Raw genomic sequence first — 13,602 nt, 5'->3', positions numbered from 1 at the left:
ATAGAACAAAAAGAAAACAAGAAGATACAATAGAAAAAGAATAGAGCAAGCTAGTGTTAGAGGCCTTTTTTAAAGAAAACAAGCAGCAAATGAATAGAGTACAAGTCTAAAAGGGGCAAGTTTTTTTTTTTTTTTAAAGAATAGAATTAGAATAGTATGGAAGCCCGTTTCAGGCCACTGAATAAAAAATTAAAAAGGTAATTGCGACTTTTTATCTCACAATTCTGACTTTTTTTCTCAGAATTGCGTGATATAAACTCACAATTCTGTGAAACAAAAGTCCGAATTGTGAGATAAAAAGTCACAATTACCTTTTTAATTTTTTATTCAGTGGCGGAAACGGGCTTCTATAGAATAGAGAGTGCTAGAGTTAAATAAAGATATGAAAAATCATATTAGATATGAAAAATAAAATATGCAAATCATGCAAAATTCTTGTTATTTTAATGCAGGTACATCAAATGGACAAAGCAGACGTATCCACAGGGTGGAAAGGAGAGTCATTTATCAGTGCTTCTTGAAAGAGCAGTTACGCGCTTCACAGCTGACAAGAAATATCACAATGACGTTCGCTACGTTGAGCTCTGGATCGCGTTTGTGAGTGACGAACCTTGTAGATGAATATTCAGATGGCACTATAGTGTTTTTTAAACGTGTTTGTTTCTGTTTCCTCGCAGGCGGAGGGCTGTTCTGACCCGATGGACGTCTACCGCTACATGCAAGCTCAAGGCATCGGAAGCGTGCAAGCCGCGCTTTACATCGCCTGGTCTGAAGAGTACGAGAAGAGAGGGAATATAAAGATGGCGGACAGTGTATTTCAGGATGGCATCAAGTGTGGAGCAGAACCTGTGGAGAAACTACATGCATTTCATAGGTTTGGAAGCTTCCATTGAATATTAGTACATTAATCTCTGTCTGTCCTCAGATAAATTCATGAATTTCTACAGTCTCTAAATGATCAACATGATCAAACTTGGGTTTAAAACCTATTGTTCACAATCTACTCCATGCATTCTGTCTCTGATTGATATTTTAGAGTTTTTATCCAGTCAAAGCTCTTTTAGTGTAATTGTACAAACGCTTCTCGTGTCTTTCTGCTGTCAAATCTTGACTGGTTTTTATCAAGTAAAGGTCAGAATAACTGTAGTAATATTTCCAGATGAACACTTACTGGACTGACGCAGCTCAGCTTTACTTGATTCTCCATCAATCATGTTTTAGCGTCTCAAATCTGATCCTCAGGATCTTTTGAGGAGCGTTTGTTTCCAGAAGCTTTACTTTCACTGTTCCTCAGCGGAGGAATGATCTTCACAAGCCTCCAGAACATCTCACATCTTCTGAGGAGCCTTTATTTCTTCAGCTCTCAATCACTGCATTATATGTTTGGATCATTTCAGTCTCATCTTACTGAGACATATTATTGGAGATATAGAGCGACCACTGATATTTAGATCAGTTTATGTCAGTATCTGCAGTACTGTTATAAAGATCTCATTGATTTACATTACAAGCAGCAGAAGTTCATCATTAAAATATCAGCATCTGCACCAAACTGCATATTTTTGCTCATTTTAAGTCCCTGAATTTTAAAGATGTACGTTTTTGGTCTAAAGGTTCAATCAACTTTTCTATTTAAAAAAAACTACATTACATTTTTTCCAACTATTATTATTATTATTATTATTATTATATATCAGGCTTTACAGGGTTAAATCAGTGCATGCTATTCTAAAAATGGACAATTTTAACAATTCAATAAATTCCTCATTCATAAAATTAAAGCTCTGCCCTCCATTTATTCCTGTTGATTATATTGTTTCAATCTGAGATATCACTTTAAACTGCTGCCGCTGCATTGTAGTGTTTTCTAGGTTCTCATCATGAAATGTTGATCTCCAGAGCTTTGCAGGCACGAGCGTGCAGACAGATGATGTCATCCATGACAGATCAACACAGAGATGATGATGATGATGATGAAGATGAAGGACCCGCAGAGCCTCAGCGAGCCTCACTGTCTGAGCTCAAAGCCAAAGGGAAGAAAAAGGCTGTGGTTCCCATCAACAGAGTGAACGCATCGGTCGGATGTGAGTAGAAACTTTAGTTTTTTCTGTGTGTTAAGCAGTAAATTCAGGAATCCGTTGCAATCACGCTGTTGTTTTGTGCCATAGATGCTCGCGGGCTCCAGTTTAAGCAGCCGCTGGGCCCCAAACAGAACAGCCGGCTAATGATTTTTGATGAGAATAAAGCTCCTGAAACCGAGCTGCAGGAGCCCAAATTTGAGATCTGGACAGCGCCACCTGCTGCCAGAGCCAAAGAGAACGAGCAGAAGCCTGAGAAGTGGACCAACGTGAAGGTACGAGTGCTGGGAAGTATGCTAATTTTACTCGTTTAACCAGTTACCTGACCTGTTTTGTGTCTGGAGGCGTTTGAAGGAGAACGGAGGCTGTTATCTGACAGATCAACGTTCATTATGAGGTAAATGTTGTCTGTATGTAATTCCAGTTGCCTCTGAAGTCCAGATCGGGCCTCAGCGTCACCGTTCCACCTCCTAAACCCAGCTTCCAGCCGTTTGTGGAAGAGGACGACCAGCCTCCCGCTGTGTGAGTGTGATCAGGAGATGCATGACGAGTCTCTCAGCGCATGGAAGATTGTGTTTTTGCTCCTTTATGATAACATTTGTTTATATGAACATGCACTAATGAAGGGGTTTTTAAACTGGGCTGGGCTCTATGGAAAAGAAAAAATAATAATATATATATGTTATTTGATTTTATTAAGAAGTAAATAAAAACAACGAATATATTCAAAATTTGATTAAAATAAGTATTATAATAAAATTCCATAAATGTAGTCTAATAGAAACGAAATATTTTCCAAATTATACATGTTTATAATATTAATTTTTTTTGGCCTATATATATATATATATATATACACACACACACACACACTTTATATATGCTTTATATGTGCTATACAAGATGTCTTTTAAACTTTAAGATGAGGATGATCATATTTTGGGTCCGTGGCATCTAAAAGATTGGAGGATTGAATATAAATATATGTATTATTTTGAATTTATACATTTTTATTTCAGTTTTAGATATTAACACTTTAGATTTTAACACTTAATTAAACTAAATGAGAAATGTTGCCTCAGCAACTAGCTTTTTTTTAATTTCAAAATATTTTAAAATATTTCATTTCAGTTACCATTTATTTTATTTCAAATTAATGGAAAAAGATAATATTTTTAAATGGTTTTAGTTTTGAAAACCCCTGTGCCAATGTTATTTTAGTATCATTAGTATATTATGTTAAAGTTATATATAGTTTTAATTAATATAGTTTTTATTTTATTTTTGCATTTTAATTTAAGTTTTAGTATTTTTGTTGCATGTTTGTCATTTTCACTAGTATTATTTTGTCTATATAAAAAATTTTTTATTCCTGTTTTAGTTATTTTAGTACTAGTTAAACTAAACAAAAATGAGAAATGTTGCCATGATTATTGTTCAATGTTAAAATAAGTTAAAATGTGCGTCCCAAATCGCGTACTTATGCACTATTCTATGACGTTTTGTAGTATAAATAGTGCGAGTAGTGCGTTCTCACTGAAAATTCCAAAAATAAAAAGTGCACTTAACCGAAAAAACGAAGTGTGGAATGTTGGACACTTCATGCACTTGACTCAACTGTCGCAGATTTAATTACGTAGTGAAGGGGCTATCAGACTCCGTTTATGAATGACAAAATAAACATATATAATTCATACACTACATGGTTGAGTACATAGTGCGTCATTTGGGATGCAGCTAAAGTTTTTTATATTTTACGTAAGCTAATATTTATTTTAAGTAGCAAGTGTTTTTAATGGTTTTAGCTCATGCTAATAGCACTGCACTATCGCACACAGTAAGACGAGGAACATGCATTAACAAAGTAAAATAGGATGAGTCTGATTTCACGTCGACTTCTAATGATTGATCTTCTATAATTGAAGTTATCGTTTCAGTGTACTGACCTCATTTCCGTCATGTCTTCCTGCAGGACTCCGTGTAAAATCGACCCGGCGGTGAACTCGGTGCTGTCGGTCAGGAAGCCCTGCAGGCCGGAGCAGACGCCGCTGAAGATGCTGCAGGAGCGGATGCAGCTCCAGACGCAGGAGGACGGGAAGAGTCGAGAGCAGAGCATGTACTGCAGAGAGCTGCTCTACAGCGGAGCCAGCGAGTTCTGCTTCGAGGAGCTGCGGGCCGAGCGCTACCGACAGAAACACGCTGTCAAACTACAGCCCAAACCTGTGGAAACCCATGCAAACTGAAGCGCTTTCTATCTAGAGAGCAGTCTTGGCTGCTTACGGTCATTATTTGTTGTGTAGAACCATTCCTGTGTTTTTGTACATACTTTTTATTTTGTATATACATACTTTTTGTAACGCCACATTGTTTTGGAATTTTTTTTGTATGTTGCAAGAGAAGCATTTATATGAATAGGCATGATATTGTCATTTGTTTGTATGTGGTAATTAACGCTTCAATAAATGCAACTGGTTCCATGATATCAAACTGCTTTTGGACTTTGCCTTCAGGAACTGCATTTGCTCTTTGTTGCAGTCACACACACACTATCAGCAGAGTTTGCTTGGAAGAAGATTCTAAAGTAGTTTATTTGCATGGACTTCAATGTCATTTGTAACTGAAACAGGGTAATGTGGAATATAATGGTCTTTTATTGCACAAACGCTGCAGGGTGAGACACACTTAAGTTTAATGTGCAATTCAATACATTTTATTCATTTTTGTTTCAGTTAAGTACTTTACATTAAATTGAGAAATGCTGCCTTGGCAACTAGCTTTTTCTAAATATTTAGTAAAGTTTTTTTTTTTAATGGTTTTGGTTTCATTTATATATTAAGAATATATAGTTTTTAATCATTTTGAGTTTGTTTTTATTTTCACTTTATTTTTTGTGTTTACACAAGTTTTTAGTAATTTTGTTGTTTTGTCATTTTTAGCTTTTTTGTTATAATGTCTATTTTTATTTGTTTTTATTTCAGTTGTAGTTATTGAAGTTAAACTCAAATTTTGCCTTTGGCAACTAGCTTTTTCCTAAATATTTTATTCCAGTTGCCGTTTAAGTAAATGAAAAAGAAAATGTTTTTTAATGGCTTTAGTTTTGGAAACCCCTCCGTTATTTTAGTATTATAAAATATATTATATATAAATGAAAATGCATTTTTTTAATTATCACTTTTTAGTTTTTATTTTGGTATTTTCTGTTTGCATTTTAATTCTAAATTTGAGTTGTTTTTAATCTTAATGCCCTGACCTTCTTTACAATTCACTTAACTTTATTGTATTACAGCAGTAATTAAAAAACATGATTTTACTTAAAAACACAATTAATTCATAACCACATAAACGATCAATATTGGCCAAGCGCTTAACAATTAGCACACATGCATTGTGAGGTTAGACTTGTATTTTCTGGGTGCAGATGCCAAAATCATCAGCTGAAGCCTTCAGTGAACGGAGGATCATCAGCTCTATTAATACACTAAAGACAGAAAACAAAAGCCCATTGGGCGTCATTGTTTCGGGATGGACTTAAATTGCCCTGCGCAACAAAAGCTCTTTAAAGGAGCAAAGCAGCAGAGCAAGTCACACTACAGACGATGTGTTTATTAGGGAATTTTGCAGCAGTTTTACATTTGATCTGATGTATTAACAATGACTGTTTCCTCACGTGCTCATAGACGAGCATTGAATCACATCAAGAGCTGTTCTCAGGGGACTTCAGCTCATAATGAGGTCAAACAGCATCTGCTTTGCACTTTATTACTAACTGAGATGTAAACATCTCTTAAATTCAAATGTCTCGTGGTTGTAGATGAACACTTTAAAGCTATTGCTTATTATTGGGTATTGTCATGATCTAACTTCACGATTAACCTGATAAACTAAAATGTCATGAACGTTTTTTTTTTTTATTAAAATTAATTTTGTGGGGAGCTAAAAGTACAGAAGTGTTGAAGAAAGTCTTATTAAAAGCCGGATTAAAATTCTTTAAAAAAACCTTGATTTTCAAAGCAGTTTGAAATAAAAGTTTATTAAATATTCTATAAATAGTTTATAAAAAATATTTTCAATATTTCACAACCTTTTGTCCACCTTTTGATACTTGATATCAAATAATATACAATACTAAATAATATAAAAATACTAAAAACTATTAAACATACTATCCAGCAAATAAAGTCAAAACATGCAGCTGTTACATTAAAACAAAGCAGAATTAAAAACAGAGTCATTTGTACCTGATCTGAATCATTAAAATGCTGGCAAAATTAGTTATTTAGGTTGATTTTAAATCACATTTAAATAATTATTGTTATTTAAAATTATGATTATTGAATTAGAGCTGATATTTCTGCTGGAAATTATGTTTACCGTGGTAAATATTTGATGATTCATCCTCTGCCATCTGTTATTTCATAGCATCACCAGCCTGTGATGACCCGCGTTATAATTTCATTAATTATTCATGAGCTGATTCTGACACGTTCAACTATTCACCGTTGATAAAACCTTAATTTATTATTAACGGCAGGCTTCAAAAGTGTAAACAAGCAGTAAGTAAAAACAGAGCGGGTTGTACATGATCTGACCCATTAAAATACCATAGCTTGATTTCATCATATTAAAACACTCAAATCATATATAGACCTGTTTTTTTAATTGTGATGATTAAATTAGCGCAATTTCTGGCATTTCTGCGGCGAACTATGTTTTATCGCGGTAAATATTTTATGATTCATCTTCTGTCATCCGACTGATATTTCATAACATAACCAGCCTGTGATGACCCTCATTATAATCTCATTAATTATTCATGAGCTGACTCTGAAACGTCAATAAAGCGTTCGTTTATTAGTAACGGCAGACTTACGTGCAGTTGTTAAGTTAAAACAACGTAAAAGTAAAAACAGAGCGGGTTGTATCTGATCTGACTCATTAAAATGACTTAAAATACTGTTAAAACCTAATGTAGGTTAATTGATTCATCCTAAATCACTCAAATATATATACTATTTTTTAATTGTGATGAATAAATTAGCGCAATTTCTGGTATTTCTATTGGAAGCTATGTTTACCGTGGTAAATATTTGATGATTCAGCTTCTGGCCTGTCATGACCCTCAATCATCTAATTAATTATTCATGAGCTGACCGCTTTATCAGCGTGCGACACCTCCTCTCATCTGAAGATACCTGCTGTCTCAAATCACGCGCTCACCACGGCGACAGAGGGGGCGTGAACCGTCTCCTAGGTAACGCTGCCACACACACACACACACACACACACACACTGGAGGAGAGAGCGAGAGAGAGAGAAGGAGGCAGGCTGTTCTCGTTTCCTCTAGATGTGGATTGTACCTTGTTTTCTCCATGGCATCATCACGGCACCGGTAGCAAGGGATGCTGGGAGATCAGATGCGCGGCTTGGAGCATCATCTCTCTGAGATGGCAGAAATGCATCGCGGCATCCTGCAGTGGGAGGCTGATTGAGCTCATACAGCACCACAAAGCCTCTTCCCAGCAGGAGAGGCTCCTAAAATCCTCATCACACAACGGCAAGGTAAGAAGAGCGGCGTTTTGACATCTATATGCGAGCTAATGATGCTGCGCGCGCAGCATTTGTGTTGCATCGCCGGATAACGACGCGCAGATAGCGAGCAAAAGCACAAAGCCTAGACGACAATGAGAAGGTAAAGCTGTGCTGATGAGGAAATGCTTTTACTTTCTCTCACCCTCGCGCATCCCCACCTCCTCCGGCTCTCTCGCGCTGCATTTGCATGCAAAGAGGAAAATATACTCGATGCATCATTTGGGCTTCCTCAGATCGGCACACTCAAAGTGAACCTTTCAAAAAATGGCAGGAACTTACAAAATGGATCCCATAAAGGAGCTGATATATTAAAGTTCCTTCAGCGAATTATAGGCACCCTCAGAAGCACGTCTAGATGTTCTCCGAAGGGCGATCTGAGGAAGCTTTGCCATTTTTAAAGTGAAGAGTCAGTCATAAAGGGGATTTTTGCAGCGATGCCATTGAAGAACTATTTTTGGTTCTCCGAAGAACCTTTCACTGAACAGTTCTTGGAAGAACCACTTTTATCTTAAAAATAAAGGCTTTTTCTTGGCATCCATGGGTGAGGAACCTTTAACATCAATGGAAACTTTCCTTTGCATAAAAGGCTCTTTATAGTGGAACCAAAAAATTGGTTCTTTTAGGAACTGATCACTGAAAGGTTCTTTGGGGAACTAAAAACGCTTCTAATATGGCCTTTATTTTGAAGAGTGCAAGTGTGAAAAACATTTGAATAATCTAAATGATGTTTTTCCACTTTAAAGAACCTCTTGTCCGATGTAAACGTTCCATAGATGTTCCTCATGGAACCAACCATCAATGCCAACGAAGAACCTTTATTATTAAGAGTGTAGAAGAACCATTTTTGGTTCCCCAAAGAATCTTTCAGTTTTTAAAAGAACCACTTTTTCTTAAAAAGAAAGGCTCTTTATTGGGATCTACGGTTCCATGAGGAACTTTTAACATCAGTGGAACCTTTCCCTTGCATAAAAGGTTCTTTATAGTGGAAAAGGTTTTTTAGATTATTAAAATGTTTTTCATGCTTTTAGGAACTGATCATTGAAAGGTTCTTTGGGGAACCAAAAATGCTTCTTCTATGGCATCACTGCAAAAACATTTATTTTAAAAAGTGTAGTCGTGTGAAGAACATTTAATAATCTAAAGAACCTTAGAAGCATTCCATAGATATTAAATGTTCCTCGTGGGAACCATCAATGCCAATGAAGAACCTTTATTATTAAGAAGAACCATTTTTGGTTCCCCGAAGAATCTTTCCATTTTTTTAGTGCGAAGAACATTTCAACAATCTGAAGAACCTTTTTCCACCATTTTTGTGGAACCTTTTGTGGAATGAAAAGGTTTCATGGATAATAAAGGAGGTTCGTGGAACTACAGATGTGAATGAAGAACCTTTATTTTTAAGAGTGAATGAAAAGCCTTCATGCAAACACCTCAAATTGACCAATAATGATATTTCATTCCAAATGCAAGAGCTTGTGCACATCTTAATCTGTTAAACGGAACAATTTACATCTTAATCTTTGAATCTGAATACTTTCACATGCACTTTCAAAAATTCCAGGATCTTAGTCATATTTGTAGGTATGCATATATAAATTTACATTTATGCATATGGCAGCCACTTTTATCCAATGCAACTTGCATTGCATTCAAAGCACACATTTACATGTTATCAGCTCTTGCCTACTCTAGGATTCAAGCCCATGACTTTGGTGTTGCTAGTATGCTTTACTGTTTGAACTGGAATACATAAAGTAAATAAACTTTACTAGTTACTTGAAAAAAGTAATCTGATTACGTAACTTGCATTACTTGTAATGCGTTACCCCCAACACTGCGTACAACAATATGCTGAGAGAATCTAAAATTTGAACGACTCAATTCTACAGATCTCCATGAATCAACTCAAAAATGATCAGAACTAAAATTGCAAATGCATGAACTTTGCTGTCATACGTTTATATCTCCAAGATTCACTATCTATCCAAACAAAAGAAAATGCACATATATGAAGTCATAGTAAAAACATGATCAGTTTGTATCTGTGTAGTGCAATGTTTTGTCGCCCAAGGCTTGTACGAGACCGCATTTTGCAACACAGCTTTTCTCGTCTTGTTTGTTAAATTAGTAACATGAAAGCTTTCTTTCTAGGAATAGTTTCAGATGTGTTAGAAAGGCAAACAATTACTCACAGCAGTGCCATGATGAGCTTCTTAACTTCTTTAATCAGTCTCTTCCTCACAAGGTTTAGGGTTGACTAGTTAGTAGGGTAGGGTTAGTTTGCCTCTGCTGGTGGATGTTGTAACTACACCATTATGGGGCAAAAGCAGTGTATTCAGTGTATTCTGACCAAATGACTTTTTTTTGCAAGCAACATGTCAAATATTTCATTATATGTTAATAGATTTTTCACCAGGGGCAGATTGTTTCTGGAGGCTTGTAAAACTCTGAAATAGGCTTTTATTTATCTGTGATGCCACTGCTCTAGTTCACCAAACATCTGTGCATGTGAGCATCTCTGTCTTGGTGTTGTTGAGGTGAGACGGCAGAATCTGGATGTTGGATTGAGTGTTTCTCGTGCCGAGTGTTTGGAAGTGAACGTCCTCGTGGGCCGTTTGCTGCTGTCAGACCGTGTTTATTCTCGTTCCGGCTCGAAGGATCATGTGAACTGATCTTGTTAGACAGCGAGCTACAAACGCCAGAAAACATCCCGAGCCTGTTGCAGTGTTTTCAGATATTTCTCTCTGGGATGAGAGTATTAGTAGTGTTTAAGACAAGCATCCCTAGCACTAGTGCTCATGATAGTGATGTGATAAAACCTCTAATACCATACTGTTAAAATTATTTTTAAAAGATTATTGCAGTATGTTTTAGAAATCTTTCTACTTCAAAATTTCAAGTTTAATTCAATGTTACTTGTCATTTCTTTGTAATTATTTGTGAAATTTACTAGCAATTTCTGAGTGAAAATTGTTTCAAAGTAGTGCTGGGCGGTATGAGTAACAAAAATAAACACCAGTATTCGGTATGAACCGGTATACCGCCCAGCACTATTTCAAAGTAAATCCTACACCAGTTATTTTAGTGCCATTGCAACTTTTTGCATTTATTTTTTAGGTTAGTATTTGTGAAGGTGTAAAACGTCTCTGTAAAATGTGTGATGTGCATCACTAGTTGCATGTTGTAACCAGGCCAGGATTCAGATTAATGTCATACTATGAGGCCTCTTTAATGTCTCAATTATTTTCCCAAGACAGCAATGAGATCAAATGGAGATTTTCCACTTATATTCTACTTCTCAGATGTTTCTGCTAATAATTTGTTCTTATTTACCAATATATCAAATTCAACAATCAGAAGTCACAGAATTCAGTATGAACTCACAAAAGAAGTAAGCTGCTATCCACATTTGGTTTTATTTTAAGCAGTGTTAATTTAATATATGCTATACTATTATAGTTTTTATTCATATTTTGAATTATATTTAATTTTTAATATTTTCTGTTTTCACTTTCATTTTAGTTTTAGTAATTTAGTTGTTTTTGTAATTTTTAAAAATGTATACATAGTTATTTTTATTGATTAATTTATGTCGTTAAACTAAACGAAACTGAGTTGATGTTGCCTTGTCATCTAGCTGAAATAAAATAAGTTTAAGTTTTTAAAAAAATATATATTTTATTTCAGTTAATGCTTATTTTATTTCAAGTAGTGATTTTTTGTCTTAGTTTTAATTAACAATAATAACCCTGATTTTAAGTCCTCTTAGTGCATGACAACAACTGACAAATGTGTAATTTTCTCTACAACTATGAAAGTTAATCTGCTGAGCAATACAGTTTTCTTAATATGAGCAAAACGTCATATGATTATAAGAGAGTTGAATATTTAACAGAATCAGAAAAGTATCATAATACATAGGCTTGTTGTAATCAACATAAAACTTTATTTCTGTCATCCTAAGTTTAAATTATTCCATCAAAATCATCACTAACCAGCTCTTGACAACCTCTTTTCTGAGCACTAGAGATGTTAATAAAGAGTTTAAGACAGAGCGGATGCGAGCGCTGGAGATGTGAATGAGGACAGATGGCTGTTTAGGTCCGGTCATATCATCTGAAGTCCTGCTTCACACTTCACTTCATTGCCGTTACTGTGATGGGACTGTCAAACGATCTCAAACATGAACAGGGAGCAGGGGACTGGATTCTGCTCGGGACCGAGTCCAAACATCCCCTGGAGAATGAAAGAACAAGAGATTCACATCAAGGGCTGAAGATAGCAAACTGACACTCTAAATATATCCTGGTTTAGGTTTTGGAACAGAAAAGATGGCTTCTAGCTGTGGATCTTCATGCAGATATATAATAAAAATCATATATGTATATTTTTTTCCATTTAGCCCAGAAACACATTCTACACAAGCATGCAAATGCACAAATAAATACTCATACAGTGCATGAATGTTGTGCATTTCATTGGCATGAAATGAAAATGAACCCTATCTATTATCTAAATGCATGTGGGTAATTTTGATTAGATTTTTTTCTGGTTAAAGAAATACATAAATGAAGAAGAAAGCCAAAATATTAAATGTCATGGATGTGTAGGGGGGTCAAAATGAAACTTTCTACCCGAGATTCGGAGCCAAATTACAGGAGAGTAAAAATGACTTTAGAAAGATGGCAGCATCATTATATCATTTTTACAGAGAATGGCAGGCCTGTTAGTAAAATCTGTTGATTTAGCAATCTTTGTTGCATTATATGCCAATGGTGACCATTCAAAAAAGGGGAAACGCACTTTTTGTGTTTTTCCCTCCAAAGTTTGCATGGCTGTAACTCAAGAAGTATTAAAGAAAGCTTAATATCTTTTTAGATGTTGGTTCTTAACTTATTTGTCTTTTAATATCTCAATTTTTAAGGCCCTATCCGATTGATTTCCAGAGATATGGGGATTTCAATGTAGGTCAAAGAGTAAATTATTGATTTGTACACATTTTCAGTGATCAGAACTAGATGTGGGTCACTTTGCATACAATGACCTCACAAAGTTGCATGCTTAATTCACAAACTAGCATCCTGTTTTTGCATTTTATTCCAATTTTGTGTAAAATATTGTTTGGCAGTCTGAGTGAATGACTCAAGCACATTGCATTGTGGGATAGAACGTTTCACACAGGGTTAACACAATAGAAATTGTATTGAGAATTATTATTGAAAATAAACAATTACAATTACACAGATAACATGATTCATTATAATTCACGAGTTGCTAGGGCAAAAAATGCAAAAATGCATTTAGTCATGAAACCGATGCTCTCGCATGTTTTTTCAAAAGAATATCTCTATTCCTGCAAGAGTGTGGAGCTGTTTAAACCCACACATTCTCTCTTTGTTTGTCTTATTGGAAAGCCGTATCCGTGTCACTGGGATTTGGGCTATCAAGCACTCCTCGCCCACAAAATCCCTCTCCAGCTCCGGATGAAACACTCGCCGCATCCACTTCTCAGCTCAGTATCCAACTTTTAGGCCCCGTCCACACGGAGACGCGTTTAGCTGTATACGCATACATTTTGTATCGTATAGGCGTTTCGTCCACACCGATCCGGCGTTTTGGGAGAGTGAAACCGGGTCCCAGAGTGGATAAATCTGAAAACGCCGCCCTTGCGTTTTCGTGTGGACAGCGAATACGTATATTTTCTGAAACGATGACGTCACCATCCCACGTCTCGCCCCTAGCTACGTCACGTAACAGCAACAAAAACATGAACAAACACTGAACGATTGTCTTTTTGTTAACTAACATGAACACAGATTAATAAATGTATTGTTCCATGTTCGTTTGTATACCGCGTGCAAGATTTATGCGCATAGTCCAAGTCTTCTTCTCCGTTTTTAGTGTATCTCTGTGGCAGAATTACAGCGCCACTTAC

The 13,602-nt window shown here is 35.8% G+C and overlaps 2 protein-coding genes across 2 annotated transcripts in view; both read left to right on the top strand.

Moving 5' to 3' along the window:
- Positions 1–4,539, top strand: part of LOC107663167 (mitotic checkpoint serine/threonine-protein kinase BUB1 beta-like) — a 7,298-nt gene extending 2,759 nt beyond the window's left edge. The window contains exons 4-9 of the mRNA XM_016453340.1: positions 453–597; positions 678–874; positions 1,900–2,084; positions 2,169–2,353; positions 2,503–2,600; positions 4,051–4,539. Of these exons, the coding sequence (XP_016308826.1) occupies positions 453–597; positions 678–874; positions 1,900–2,084; positions 2,169–2,353; positions 2,503–2,600; positions 4,051–4,321 (1,081 nt within the window). The 3' untranslated portion in view covers positions 4,322–4,539. The remainder of the gene's footprint in view (positions 1–452; positions 598–677; positions 875–1,899; positions 2,085–2,168; positions 2,354–2,502; positions 2,601–4,050) is intronic.
- Positions 4,540–7,268: 2,729 nt separating this feature from the next.
- The window catches only part of LOC107663165 (serine/threonine-protein kinase PAK 6-like), a 47,901-nt gene continuing 41,567 nt past the window's right edge, over positions 7,269–13,602 (top strand). The window contains exon 1 of the mRNA XM_016453336.1: positions 7,269–7,637. The gene's annotated coding sequence lies outside the window, so the exon portion shown is untranslated. The remainder of the gene's footprint in view (positions 7,638–13,602) is intronic.

Source organism: Sinocyclocheilus anshuiensis, unplaced genomic scaffold (genome assembly GCF_001515605.1).
Source record: "Sinocyclocheilus anshuiensis isolate Anshui unplaced genomic scaffold, SAMN03320099.WGS_v1.1 scaffold767, whole genome shotgun sequence".
Lineage (NCBI taxonomy): Eukaryota > Metazoa > Chordata > Actinopteri > Cypriniformes > Cyprinidae > Sinocyclocheilus > Sinocyclocheilus anshuiensis.
The sequence above is the reverse complement of the archived record's forward strand: the minus strand, read 5'-3'. Positions and strand labels throughout refer to the sequence as shown.